Below are 15,612 nucleotides of genomic sequence, written 5' to 3' on the forward strand. Positions count from 1 at the left end.
TAGAGTGTCGTTTTAGCAGTCATAGAAGGGAAGAATCAAGCAAACAGTCACTGTAGACATCGGTGGGTTTACGGTAATAAAAGGCACAATTTTCAGGTAGGTAAGTCTCCCAACAAGGAGGCAGGGGTAATGGCATAGGAGAAGGGGCAGAGGACGGAAAGAAGCAGGGAGAGGAGGGAGAAGAGCGGAGAGAAGTAAGGGAGCAGAGGGGGTCGGAAGAAGGGGGGGAACAGGAGAGCAGATCAGAGAGGGAAGAGGACAACGAGGAGAGATCCAGACCAAATGCAGCTAGATCACTCACATCACCACCCGGGAGCCGGTCCAGAGGCCCCAGACTATGTCAAATTTCTGAGGGCAACCTCTACTCATATATGAGAGTTTATACAAGAGAAGGACAGAGTCATTTAGAGCCCTTCAATGTGTCACCTGGAGGGGGGGGGGGGGTGGTCGGCCGACTTCCACTTAAGCAAACAATCCAACTTTATATTGAATAAGGCTAAAGGTGTCTAATTTCTTACTTGTGTCTAAATTCCTCTTTTTCCAACAGCTTTATCACTCGATTCCAGCGTTTCTCAAACTTTTTAACTTAGAGAAACCCTTGGAATTACTTTCCAGGCTCAGGAAACCCCTACTAACAATTACTTTATTTACAGGTCATAGTTCATAGTTCATTAGTGTGATGGTCACTGGGAAAGATGCTCCTTATTTTTGTGGTTATTGGTATAAATCCCCCCTTACAGATATCCAAAAAGATCACTGGTGTCATTGGTTACTTTTCTGAGAAGCAAAAATTCCCAATTGCTCGGGGAACCCCTAAAAACCTCTGGAGGAACCCTTGTTGAAAGAGGCTGCTCTATTCCCTTCTCTTTGATTTAAAGGGGGATTGTCCATAATTTGAAATTTGAGCCAGGACACACTGGGTCAATTTACTTAAGGATGCTAGACTGTTCACTTTGCAAGGGATTTTTTAACTTAGCTTAGTAAATGTGGTGAAAAATTCACTCTTCAAAGAATACCGAATCACATGCATGGAAATTATATTTTTGCTTGCAAATGATTGGATGATGGAAGTCAGCAGAGCTTGACCTCATTTACTAAACTAAGCGGAAATCAGTGTTGCCAACCCACCAGAATGAAATTTACCGACAGGACACCCAAAATGTATTTGCACATCCAAGCTTTTACTGGCATTACCAAAAGTTACAAAATTACAGTTTTAAGTGCAAATTTCAGTATTTAGGTTTCAAACAAGTACAATATGCAATTAGCAATGTGATTTAAGGTAGATATTAAGTCAAAAAACATATTTCCTATTTTATTTTCGATATAGTAAGTAGGTCAGGTACAGGACTCAGGAGGGAAAGCAATTAGAATGTGCGGCTAGGACACATGAAATGGACTCTCATAGTGACACTGACAGTAGTGTGCAGCACAGATCACTGACACAAGTTCCTTCCTGAACCACAGTGGCAAATTCTCTCTCCACACCAGGTGGTCCATTCAGTCCACTCCAGTCCAAACAGGGCTGACAGTTTCGCTCCCGGCTTGCCTTGCTCCTGTCCAGCACATGAGGCTCTGGCCGCTCCGCTTGTCTCCTTTGCACCATGACATCACACAACACACTCTGGCACCGCCTCTGCTAAACCCATCCCCCTGGAGTCACCCGAACACACTGTAGCAGGCATTCGGATGATCTTGAGGATCACAGCAATATTTTTTACTGGCAACCTTTTCCTGTCACTGCCATTTACTGGCAGGAGAAAAGTGCCCTTTTTTTTACTAGCTGCCAGTAAAAATACTGATGGTTAGCAACAATGGTGGAAATTTTCTTGAAAAATAAACAGCCTATTTGCCTTTAGAAAATCAACTCCACTGTGTCCAGCTGCTTTGAAATATGCTAAAATCTTCTCATCCTCCAGTTTCTGTTGTTTTGTGCTTTCTTTTTCCAGGCATGGCAGACATCTATTCACCTTGGTATATCCCTACATTTCTTTTGGGCTTGACATTTCTTTTATATACTTTTGTCACTCTTTTCAATTCTTTTCTGCTACACTTCATTGTTGGTTCATTTTTTCTTTTCCCCCATTCCCTGGGTCCTTGGTCCAAATTGTTCTACTGCACATTCTTTTCCCTTTTGTCCCTCACTCCTGACTCTGCTATACCACATGTCTATTTCATAGATACCTCTCTTACTCCATCACCATTCATACATGATGATTTGACTTTTCTACATACTTACATACTTACATACATAACATACATATACATTTGTAGGTATATAATAATAAAGCCGCGCTTATCCTAACATAATTAATATCTCAAATCAATAAATGTAAGTGAATAAAGAATAATGTGCTTGATCAAATAATAAATGATTAATAAATACAAAGTGCTCCTAGTGCCATCCAATGTGTAAAAATAAAATATATAATAGCATATTATATATTATGCTATTATATATTTTATTTTTACACATTGGATGGCACTAGGAGCACTTTGTATATATTAATCATTTATTATTTGATCAAGCACATTATTCTTTATTCACTTACATTTATTGATTTTAGATATTAATTATGTTAGGATAAGCGCGGCTTTATTATTATATACCTACTTTGATTGATTCGGTTTTAAATTGAAAGGCTGAGTTGAGAGCTGCAGCAGATCCTGTCCTTCATACCTGATTCCTACAAGAGATTTCTCTGTTACTAAGTGATAGCGCAGGGGTCATTTCTTAAACTATTATACATATACATTTGTTCTAGCAAGTTGTTACGGAGTACAAGGGACATCTTCTCATACTTTATATGGGACACCTATCCCCTACATGTTCCCCCTTGGAGGTTGTTTTTTGGTTCCACTCATTCAACTCCCGGATCAGGCACCTTCAGCCAGGACCTGGGGGTTACACTGGTTCTTCATCCCGGCTCAGCCGATGTGAGTATCGATCCTCCTTTGGGTCCTCTATGAACAAATTCCACTAGGTACTATACTGCATCTTTTTATACTGATACTGTACTATGTTGTATTATCTTTATAGACATAAATATACGCATCTGCTCTTGAAGAAGTGAGCTGAGTCTCACGAAATGCATTGAGTCCCAATATGTTTATATACCATCATGTAATTTCCACTGTCATGGACCTAAATGTATACTTTTATGTACATTTTTATTGACTGATCCTGCTTATATGTATTGGATGATATAATAAAGTATTCTTGGCCTACGGTGCCCACCTCATTTAAAGTCCCAGGGCTTTTTTCTTTTCTTTTTTATGTACAATAGGGATGGAGGTGTGTCACCTCAAAGCAGTCTCAGACCCTGCTCTCTCTCTCTGCGCATTTGTGTGAGGTGAGACCATTCATCCTTCGAGTGGCCTTGCCTACATACAGTATGTAAGGCCACACAGAGGGTATTTAATATTGTCCCCTTCATATGCATTTTGCTAGCTACAAAAAGGTGAACCTCAGGAAATTACATTAGCCAGAGATCACACACACGCACGCAATTCCTGGAATGTCACATTTGTATGATTGATTTCTAAGCACAACGTAGTCAGTAAAGAACAAAAAGAACATCCTATTATTAACAGTGGATGACAATCCTATTTTTTATTTATTTATTTTTGTATTAGGCAATCTTTTACTATTGAGACAAAAGAAGAGCTGCAGTGGGAACAAGCTGTAATAAGGCTCTGGAAATTGTGAACCAGTTAAGATGTGTTCCCAGGACCTCAGATCTGGATCTCAAAATGTCTCATGTGGAAGACATCTAAAGAGAGAACATTATCTCCATTTTCCATGAATAAAAAGAGTAATTAATCACAAAGATCACAAAATGTCTCCCATCCAAGTTGGCTGTTAGTTTCCATTGGGTCATCAGTTGTTAGATGACAATGATAATTTTGTTCAACGTGCGGTGTTTTAGTAAATCAGGTAAACAGTGCAGTACAATGCAAGGGAAAGAAAGGTCAAGGTATGGCCAGTTATAGAGGGCCGGCAGCTAATGGACTAAAAGTCCCCCATTATCTTCTGGTCATCAGGATCTCCCTCTAGATGTACCTGAGCCAGTAGGAATGGTTTAATATTTCAGGATAGTGGCATGGGACTGTATAGGTACATAGCTGGTAAGGTTGAATAAAGACACCAGTCCATCCAGTTAAGCCGGTGTGGGTGTATGTATTTTGTTTCTACCATTTTCCATATCCCTGTATATTGCATTTGTTAAGATGCTCATCTATTTATAACCATCCTTTAGAGGGGCTCCTGCAACCAAATGCTTTGGTAAAGTTCAGGTGCATTACAGCCACAAGCCTTTCTCTATGCAAATTACAGCTTCCCCCCCCCCCCCCCATAGAATGTTAAAAGGTTGGTCTGGCAAGAATGATTCTTCATAAATCCATGCTGGTTATTATTAATGATATTTTTTTCATCTGAAAATTCTTGGATAAAGTCTCCTATTATCCCCTCCGATAGTTTACATACTATTGATGTTAAGCTGACTGGTCTGTAGTTCCCAGGTATAAATCTAAAATCTTGGCCCTTTTTTGAATATTGGTATCACATTAGCTTTTCACCAATCAGTTGGTACAATTCTGGTCAGTAAGCTGTTTTTAACCGCCTTAGCGGTATCCCCGAGCGTGACTCGGGGTAGGAATTTTCTGCTATTAGCGGTATCCCCGAGTCACGCTCGGGGTCAATGGGCAGAGCGTGCAGACAGCGCAGCGGAGCTTCTCTTACCTTATCCTGGCGATCCAGCGATGAGCTCTCATTGCTGTGACCGCCAGTGAGATCTCCGCCGCTCGTCTGTCGGTAGGAGGACTTCCTAGTTCCGTTCCCTGCAGCAGCAATGCTGCATGGGAGCGGAACTAGGGAGGGAAAGTCAAAAAAAAAAAAAAAACGTTGCACAAAACACATAACACATTTTATATTATATATATATGCATATATATATATGCATATATATATATATATGCATATATATATATATATATATATATATATATATATATATATATATATATGCATATATATATATATATATATATATATATATATGCATATATATATATATATGCATATGTATATATATGCATATGTATATATGTATATATATATATATACCTATATACACACAGACATATATATATATATAAAATTATATTATTGATTCGATTATAATTCATGCGTTATATATATATATATATATATATATATATATATACACACACACATATATATATATATATATATATATATATATATATACACACATATATATATATATATATATATATATATATATATATATATATACACACATATATATATATATAATATATAACGCATGAATTATAATCTAATCAATAATATAATTTTATTATATATATTATATATTAAATAATAAAATAATATTATTGATTCGATTATAATTCACTTGTTTGTGTTTCAAATTTATCACATCTGGGATGTCTACTAGAGTCTTGTTTTGGTCAGGTTTAAGTCAGTAATTACTAAGAATTGTAGGCCTATAATACATAACGCCAAATTTCCATGAAAAGAATTGTACCGCTTTTGGAACAGAATTCCTGACAGAATCATACCGCCAGGGAGGTTAAAGCAGAGCTCCAGTAATTTTTGTGTTTTTTCAATGTAGCTGCTGATTTTTAATAAATAAACACTCACCTGTCCCAGGATCTAGCTGTGAACGCCTGAACCATCTCTTCTCTCCCTCTCCTCTCCCCGGCGCCAGCATTTCAACTGTGGGTTCCCGGCTGTGACAGCTTGCGGCTTCACAGCCGAATGCGAGTTCCGCTGCGCCTCCTGAATGATCGGGCAGTCTTTTGGGACCTGTGATGTGTCCCAGAAGACTGCATTGAGGAAGGGGGAAAGGAGAACTTCCACTCGCATTACCTAGCCGATCCAAGCAGAAGTGGGAGCGGGTACTTGTCAAAACTAGGTACCCGCTCCCCCCCCCCCCAAAAAAAATACATGCCAAATATGGCAAGGGAGGGGGGGGTGCTTAAAGCAGAACTTCTCCTTTTGGGTAGAGCTCCACTTTAAGGATTAAGACTAACGATCTAGCAATACCTGGCTAAGTTCTTTGGTGATTTATTCACATAAAAGAGGTTCTTCAGTACCCCCCCTCCCCCCGAAAAAGTTTAAAAGCAAGCAGGTACAAATACTGTAGCTACCTATTGTTAATAAAAGGACACTTCCCTGTTCAGGGACCCAAAACTGTCCTCACCCAGGCCAGTATTTTGCCGGTCTTCGGGTCCCCAGTGCCACCACGCTAACTGTGGGAAGCTGACTGTGACTTCTTGGGGCTTCACAGCTGGCTCCTCACTCCGCATGCCTGAGCCGCACTTCAACTTGGTAATGGTCCCACAGTCTCCTGGGACTTGTGACGTGTCCCAAGAGGCTGAGGGCAGGAGGGGGAAGACTTCCGCTTAGATCACCAAGGCAATATGGGCGGAAGTAGGTGCAGGTACCTGTCAAAACCTGGCAACTCACACTTGACATACATGCACACTCCTCCTTCTCTTCCACCTACACTGTCCCTTCTATACAGGGAGTATCCCTGGATAGTCACAAGCAAGTCCTGTGAGCTGTCAAACCAGGTTTCTGATACTCCCACGAAGTCTAAAAATCTTCCTCATGTATAAGTAAATTCCCAACGCGTTTCATCTTCTATGACTTTGTAAGGAGCTGTCCTGCACATTCCTCACTGGTGGAGTTCATGCTGTATGGAAGCAAGAAGTGCTAGCAGCGCATGGTTCCCATACATGATTGAACACATTATCAGAACTGGGCTGAACATCAACTATTGTAAGTGTAATTTTTTGGTTTATTACTTTTTATTAATAAATGTTTTTGCGGTTTTTGCCAAGTGTTTTTCATTTGGAGGGTGGGATGACTTTCAGCAAAGTAGACTTTGCGCTTATATAGTATAGTAGACAAGTATTTAAAGGTTTGCTTAAAACTGTCCATACAAATTAAAAGACAGGTAGATCAGACAGTGTCCGTATGCACTCACTGCTACCAGCTCCATTCACATAAACATGTACTGACTTAAATCACAAAGCAGATTGTGTCTGCTTATTTTACCACCTTTCCATGCTAATGGTTACTTTTATAATCAAAGCTATAAAATTGTATCCATATTTTCCTGGAATCTGTGATTAGGTTCAATAATGTACAGAAATATATATCACAAAGCTTTATTGAACAGTAAAATATATACAAAAGTGTGGAGAATTGAAAAAAAAGAAATTGAAATGTACCTGGAGACAATAAATGGCAATTAGTAATTTGCTAATAATCCAACCACAAACAGATCTTTTCTTTAAAGAGACAATTGAATACCTTTCCTAGTATCCTCCTTGATTGCATGTTTGTGTGCTGTGCCCCCATCTAAATCAGATAAACAATAGTCAATCATCCAAAAACTTCCAAGCTAACAAATGTCTCTTCTCCTTCATCTTTTGGGACCCATGGACACGGCCTGGTCCATGCAAGTTGCAAATTTTTAGGATATAAGGGCATATTTCTATGTGAAAATTGATTAGAAGAAGCACAGTTTGACAGTTGTATTGTGCATACATGCTTAATCATTGTGTATTGTCTATGCCTCCCTGTCCATCCCCAACACAACCCTGCCTCTTTAAGATGTCAACTGTCCAGCCTGGTATGACAAAGTGTGTGCTTCCCAATGAAGGTAAACAGGAACTTTTATGGTTGTGCTTGGAGAGGGAAGCAGAAAAGGATAACTGTGCTAAATATTTAACCATGAAGGGCCCAGCTTCATTACTACTGGCTCACTTTTATACTTTCAACACACTGATACTATAATATATATAAAAAGAAGAAATAATTTAAACCTCCAACTATAAAAATAATAATTAAGTAATGTGTGGTGTTCCATCATAAAGCTTATTTTAACTAAAACAACTCAAGATTTATGCTAATTTTAATGCTTTAAACCTTTTTTCTGACATAAATAAGATATTTTCTGGAATAAATTGATGATGGTTCATGTGTTACAACAGCAGCAGAACAATGTCCAGACCCCGGTAGTCTCTATTAATGTCGTGCAGCTGAGGGAACCCTTCGTGTTTGTCCATGTGATGAGTTAAAAGTCTTGTCCGATCTTTTAGAATCTTCACTTTTTATGCTGTAGACTGATGAATTATCTAAACAAAGAGATAAACAATTAGGAAATAATCTGACAGTCTTGTCCAGCTAAAATTGATACTCCGGTTTTTGGTAGATGTGTGGGCTAAATCACCCACCAGGTTTCATGGGTCTTTGTAACTCCAGTAATCATATTTACCCCATCATGGAGTCTAACTGTTTTAAAACAAACGTGAACCTGAACTCCAGACAAACTGCTGGAGTTTCTGAATCTGCTATGAAGCTAACATTTCAAAGGATACTATAAAGCTGGGGTTTCTGAAGCTGCTTTGAAAATGAAACTCTGGAGGTTCCTGAAGCATGGGCTAGGTATTTCTAAAGGAATTTTTGACTTGGAACCCAATTATTGGAGCCACTCCATAGGTGGGGGTCACAAACATGGAACACTGGAAACCTAGTCTATAGTGAGTTGAAGCTCAGGATGACAGTACATTTCTTTTCATTTTATCGGGTTATGAGACACCTTCTGGTCTTGCAAAATTAAAAAAGGTGTTCTTCATAAGTACTCAATCACCTGGACATTACATATTAAACTAGGCTCAGACTAGAATATACCTAGTTATCCTGTTAGGAGCTATGAGCTATTGGATCCATCATAAAGTGATAAGCCACATTAAATTAAAGACACTAATGTGAACATGCCAATATCACAGATATAAGCTATCCAAGTGTACAGTATGTTAACTCTAACTATGAACTTCTCTTTTTGTTATTTTGACCTGGTAAATTTACATTTGAACATTTTGAATATACCTGCTCTATAAGTGCAAAGAATACCTATTGTTCCTGCCAGAAATTTTGTGATTCGATAACTTCATGGGCTCTATGCCTGTGCTGGGTGCTATTAGTTATGGCACTTTTCCACTGCAAGTACCGGTTCGGCTCCACTCGGCACTGCTTGGCCCAGCTCGGCTCAGTTTGCTTTTCCACTGCGTGGTACAAGTCGGCATCTTTCAGCACTGTATAAGCTCTACCCGGCTCGGTTTACTTTTCCACTGTTGTAGTACTTAGTACTAAGTGGGTGGGATTACAATGATTCTCTGATCAATCAGTGGCTAGTAGTGACAAACAATCAATGCTGCATGCAAAGGATTGTGGCATATGGTATCGGTACGGCCTGCTTGGAACCCCAACCGAGGTGGTACTGTTTAAGTGAGCCGTACCGACGCCGTACCATGTAGTGGAAAAGCGCCGCTGTACCAAACCGTTCTAACCCGTACCATGCAGTACCATGCAGTGGAAAAGCGCCAAACCGAGCCAAACCGATCCGTACCATGCAGTGGAAAAGCACCTTTAGTGTTGTTCTCAGCTATTATTAGGGACAATAAAACATCCCCTCCCCCAAGTTATAAATAAAAGAGTTCTGTAGGTCTGTTCTAGGGTGGTAATGATGATTCTCCATAGATGAAGTATGGTGAGTAGGGGGTTGCCTCCCTAAGACAGGAAGTGTGTTACAGGCAGGATCACTAGGTGAAAATGATGGAAAAAATATCCTAAAATGTATGCAAAAGCCACATTTAAGCACTGGTCATTTGCAATATATTACATTTTTGTTTTTGAATTTACATAGACTTTACATAGTTACATAGTAGGTGAGGTTGAATAAAGACAATAGTTCATCCAGTTCAACCTGTGTAGGTGTGCGTTGCCGTAATCATCTCACATACCCCTGAATGTTCTGATCCTTGAGATGTACGTCTAAGGCTCTATGTACACGGGACGCTGGAAATGGCCGTTTAGGAGCAGTTGGGCGTTTTTTTCAGAAGCCCCTGAACCCATCTACATTTTATCTTATCTGTCCATGTACACCAGGTCGTTTACAGTCATTTGCAGGCAGTTGCGTTCAGGGACTGTTTTTAGAACGCAATTATTTGCGTTCGAACGTGTGTTTCCCGGCGTTTCAAACGCACAAACGCGTCCGAACGCGATGACCCGCGTTTAGCGTTCGCGTTTTTCCATTTTAAAGGGGAATAATTTTTTTGACCTCTAGGAACGGTTCTAAACGCAAACGCCCGCAAACGCCCGCTAAACGCCCGCTAAACGCGGGTACAAACGCGACCGAACGGACGTTTCAAACGTCCTAAAAATTACAGCATTCAAAGGGACTTTTAACAACGTCCCGTGTACATGGAGCCTAAGAGTCTTTTGAAAGCCACCATACTTCCCGCAGAAACCACTTCTTGTGGTAGAGAATTCCACAATCTTGTAGCCCTAACAGTAAAGAACCCCCCACTTTGCCTGAGGTTAAAACGCTTCTCCTCTAATCGCATTGTATGCCCTCGAGTCCTCATGCAATCCTTGCGACTGAATAGCTTTTTTTCTATGCCGAGATCACCATTGAGGTATTTATAAATTGCTATCATGTCCCCTCTCATGCGTCTCTTCTCCAGGGAGAATAAATCAAGCGACTGCAGACGCTCTTCATAATTAAGGTCCTCCAATCCCCTAATTAGTTTAGTTGCCCTTCTCTGGACTCTCCCCGGCTCCAACACATCCCTCCTGAGGACTGGCGACCAGAACTTTAATAATTGAAACTATTAAAACTACATTGCAAAATCCACACATCTAAAGTGATCATGTTACCTGATATTACACTTGATCCAGTTTTCTTCTCCAGGTCTTCTTGTATTTTAAGCAACATCCTTTCCTGTTCCAGTGCCTCCAAGTACTTTGAATAGCTCCAGGATACCTACAAAATTGTACGTTGCACTATGACATCAGCTGTGAAATTGTATTATTAGATGGAAAATAATTTTGCTCAGCTATATACACTTATAATACTCTGTCTATTGGGATAACCTTTAGACAGTCAAAGAAGAACAGATGGCTGAGTTTGCAGTTCTCCCACTGAATACATAAAGAACCCATGAGGATTTAGGAGATTAGAAATGTTTTACAATATCCAAAGAAAAGTGAAACTAGAGTTTCAAAATAATAATTTTCAGCACTTTATTGTTAAAATATCTAAAAAAACGAATAGGCTACACTCTGTTGTACAAAATGGGATCTTTAGATGGCATCTAGTTACTTTTTGCTTGACAATGAAATGCGTGGGTAACACAGCTGCAAAAACTTTCTAGTGAATGTGAGTATAATAACAACATTACACAAGAATCCATCACCTAATACATCCCTGCTCAAAGTAATAAACATGGACATGGCCACTAAGCTGAGGCTCTGCTGGACGAGAGTCAGACAGTGGTTCAAAGGAACAATGGCTGATGGGGGCACAGACCTTGCAGATCAGATCAGCCAAAACATTTTTTGACAGAGTGGGTACAGATTAGAACCCTTGTTGGGCTTTTGTTGCCATCCAGAGCTCTGCTAGAAAGATTTCCCTTCACATACTGCCAGGGAGACAAAGGTTTTATTAAAGAGTAAGTGAGGGAAATCTGCTAAAGGGACACAGAGAGAAACACAAATTTTGTGAGACTTCTCTAGCCTTCCCCTACTCTACTATAGGGCCTCATGCACACAGGGCATTTTTACAGATGCTCTTTTTTTTTTTTTAGCTTCAGGCATTTTTTTTCTGCAGCCAGTAAACTCCCCAGCATGTTATTCTATGTGTCCATGCACACATAGGCTTTTATCAGCAATTTTTGTCTGAAAAATATCCCAGAACTAGAGATGTTTTTCAGCTCTAAAAATGCTCTAACTCTGCTAAAAGGTTAAAAAAAAACTGAAAAAGCAGATATTTTTGGCATTTATGATCATTTTTTAGCCATAAGCTTTTGTAGGAGTATAGTTTTGCTAACAAAATGCTGAAAAACACTAAAAAACGCTGCGAAATTCATTCTAAAGCTACATCTTTCTACAGCTAATGCTACTGGCCTTTTTATAACATCCAGTGTGAATGAGGCCTTAAAAGCATTGCTATTTCCTAAGTTGCAAACTTTCCCTTTTCTTCCTGTCTTAAAAAACCACTACGATCATTGTGACAGTAATTGAGAGGAAATCTCTCTAGTGGAGCCCTCGATAGCAGTATAAACCTAACAGAGGATCTATTTTTCCCCACTCTATTTAAAACTAATGAATCAGTTTTGGCTGTGTGAACAAAACTTTTTTCTGCATCCTTTTCCTACAATCAGTTGGTTTAGGGCAGAGCTCCAGTTCTGATTACTATTCCATTAATAATGGTTTATATGCAATAATATAACAGTCCCTACTGTTTGTACACAGGTGCATGGGGTTACACCACAGGGCAAACAAGGTGAGTTGACCATCTTGGCTGGCCATGCAGCAATATAGTTCTTATTGACTGATTAAGTTTATTTTTAAAGTCCCATTTTAAGCACTTGAGTCCCACCAACATCGACATCCCACCGACAATTATTCCCAAATTTGAATTTTATTTTGCCTAGTAGGTAGAATTGATTTAAGAAGGTGAAAGCACATGGATCTGTATAGAGTTGTCAATCATTTACCTCATTCGCTAAAGCTGCAGGTCAAACCATAATCAACTTTTGCGCAAGCTCAACCAGAATTGAGTGTTACAAATTCGCAAAACTTACATTTCGGCTTCGTCCATAACCTTCACGACCAGTAAAGAGTTTCTCGCTATAAGAACTTTCATTATCATTATAAATGTCGGAGAGAGTTTCCTTCCTTTTTGTTTCTTCTTGTACCTGCTGTAAATATACGGAGAAATTCTGTGGTCAGAGAAGAATGATGATGCAGAACACTTGTCCTCAATTTACCAAATTCATCTAAATGTCATCTAAAGTCGAGATTATTTTGACCCTCGTCACTGCAGGGATAGAGTGGATAAACAATGAACAGATTTTTCACAAATGTTCAAGAAATGTGAAGAGTGAAGTGTCTGATTCTTCAGATCATGGAGTACATTACAGGACACAGGCTGCATATTCATAGACCCTGGGTTTTAGGCTGCTACCTTCAGGTGATTGGACACTGGCAAAGATTTTGAACAGAACCATCTGACTGATGTGATAGCCACCAATAGGGACACTTTGCAGTAGAGATCACCCAAGGCAAGTTTTCCAGTGGTTCAAATAGTGGTTTCTGCAGGGCAGATTGAGATACCAAGGAAGCTCATGATGCAGTAATGAGGGTCTGATCAGCTAGACACTTTGAATAAAGGTTTTTACAAGAGAGAAAGAAGTCAAGGGCTTTTGGAATAGGATGGACAATGCCAAAACCTGCCCCTTAAATCCTAAGTCCTGATAACATAAAAGTAAGACAAAAAAAAAAAAGGATTTACAGGTATGGTAGTACATTTTTCTTTAAAATGCTTTTCTGTTCTTAAGTAATGGGATAATAAATGAGTCAGAAATACCCTTGTCCTTCAAAACCTAGGCTTCAAAGGCCATACAATTAAAGCCAATAACTGAGAAGCAGGATGGTACAGGGGAGCATTGGGACAGCAGGTATGGCCTATATGGAGGGCACCGGGGGTAATCTACTAGGAGGTTGAAGGTGTCTGTGTACCAGGTCCCTCTGGGCCAGTTTGGTGAAATGGGTGCTATTACCCACTGCTTCCTTAACAACTCCTGACAGTGGAAGAAGAAAGCTGTCATTTATAGAGAAAAATCTGCTAATATATACAGTGGCGGTTTTAGGCATGGGCGAACGGGGCAGCCGCCTGGGGCGGCATTTTTTCATGACACGTGGGGGGCGGCATGACAGTGTTCCCCAACCCCCGGGCCGCGGACCGGTACCGGTCCGTGGATCAAATGGTACTGGGCCGCCCGAGGAACTTTGAATAATTTCACTGTGGCAGTCGAGCCGAGGCGCAGAGCATTGCTCCCCCCCCCGAGCCCGCCCATTGTGTGACAATAGCGAAAGAAAATTCGCTATTGTCACACTGATCCTCCTCCTGGCCAATCAGGGAGCGGGTCCTCCCGCTTCTTGATTGGCCGAAAGGCAAACCCCACGCCATTGACCGAGGAGGAGGCGCCGCGGGAGGACTGAGGAGACGCGGGGAATCCGGGGACTGAACTGAAGAGAAGTGAGGTAAGTGCACGGACGGGTCTTGCGGGGGCAACGCTGGCATCTCTACATTGAAAGGGGGCAATGCTGTGGCACTCTGCATTTATTGGGGGCATTGCTGTGGCACTCTGCATTTATTGGGGGCAATGCTGTGGCACTCTGCATTTTTTGGGGGCAATGCTGTGGCACTCTGAATTTATTGGGAGCAATGTTGTGGCACTCTGCATTTATTGGGGGCAATGCTGTGACACTCTGCATTTATTGGGGGCAATGCTGTGGCACTCTGCATTTATTGTTATGTTGTCATGTTATTTTTTTTTTTGGTGGGGGGTGCCGGGAGGGAGTCTTGCCCGGGGAGCAATTTAATGTAGAACCGCCACTGAATATATATGATGTTCAGCTCCTGATGAATAGGCTAAAAGTCCAGCGTCTTGACAAACACTCAAACAAGCAAGGTTTGGTATGAACCTGTGTTTAGACCAAATCAGAAGCTCATCCCTGCTTCTAATTGCTGCTCTTTGCAAGATGTGCTGTGAACTTACATAGTCCTAACCACTGCTTCTGCTGTGGATCTTTGGCTTGAGATTTATGTATATTTGAGTTACTTTCCTCATTGTGCCTCAGGGTGTCCCAAGTGTTTCACAGTCCTAGCAATTTCCCTAATGTCAGTTAGGACATAGTGATCACATACAGGCTGGAGGCTTAATTTACAAAATAAGCCTGTAGATGTCACTGGAGCTGGAAGGTGACAGTGTGCGTCTCTTTAATACTGTAATTGTCAGATATAAATGACTGAGCAGGGGTTTTCTTAAAACAGTGTACAAAATAAAAGCTTAAATGTTCTTAAAAATAAATTATAAAATATAAAAAAAAAAAAAAAAAATTATAAAATATATTTAGGTATGCAAATTAGTCAAAGATTTGTTGTCAAGATAACCAACGCCTGCTAACACTGCTACTTTTTTCTTTTAATTGACCTGAATATTTGGAACCTCTGGTCATGAAAGAGCTAAATTCTTCCATTACATTTTAGGCTCACAGGAAAGTTTTATCAGTCCTCTTACCTTGGCGAGCATCTCTTCTTCTCTCATCTTTTGTTTCATTTGTTGTACTTTCTTTGCCTTCTTTCTCTCCAGCAGAGGTAAAATCTTCTCCTCAGTCAGTTGGTTCCGGAATTCACAGAAATCAGGCCAAAACTTGAACATGATGCTAAAGATTGTCATCTAGGTGTAAAAATGCACACGGAGCTAAATATCTAGGTCCAGCAGGCCTTAGTTGCTATACACTGTAGCTATGATTTTATTGAGTAGAAGTGTCAAATGCAATAGACTTCATTGGCAGAGCTTACACACTCATATAGGTATTCCGATGTTGACAGGAACAAATGAAGCCATATCTTCTCTATCCTCATCTGAATATATTCCTGTATTCCAACAAGGACAGCAGAGGATAGGACATATGGACATATT

At 40.2% G+C, this 15,612-nt stretch overlaps 1 protein-coding gene across 2 annotated transcripts in view; it reads right to left on the reverse strand.

The window, feature by feature from the left end:
- Nucleotides 1-8,011: 8,011 nt before the first annotated feature.
- Nucleotides 8,012-15,612, reverse strand: part of RGS22 (regulator of G protein signaling 22) — a 150,500-nt gene continuing 142,899 nt past the window's right edge. For both annotated transcript variants that reach the window (XM_082257561.1, XM_082257562.1), the window contains 4 exons: nt 15,208-15,366; nt 12,706-12,822; nt 10,778-10,883; nt 8,012-8,193 (listed from right to left, as the gene is read on the reverse strand). In XM_082257561.1, coding sequence (XP_082113687.1) covers nt 8,084-8,193; nt 10,778-10,883; nt 12,706-12,822; nt 15,208-15,366 — 492 coding nt within the window. In that variant the 3' untranslated portion in view covers nt 8,012-8,083. The remainder of the gene's footprint in view (nt 8,194-10,777; nt 10,884-12,705; nt 12,823-15,207; nt 15,367-15,612) is intronic.

This window comes from Pelophylax lessonae, assembly GCF_965119305.1.
Source record: "Pelophylax lessonae genome assembly, chromosome: 5".
Lineage (NCBI taxonomy): Eukaryota > Metazoa > Chordata > Amphibia > Anura > Ranidae > Pelophylax > Pelophylax lessonae.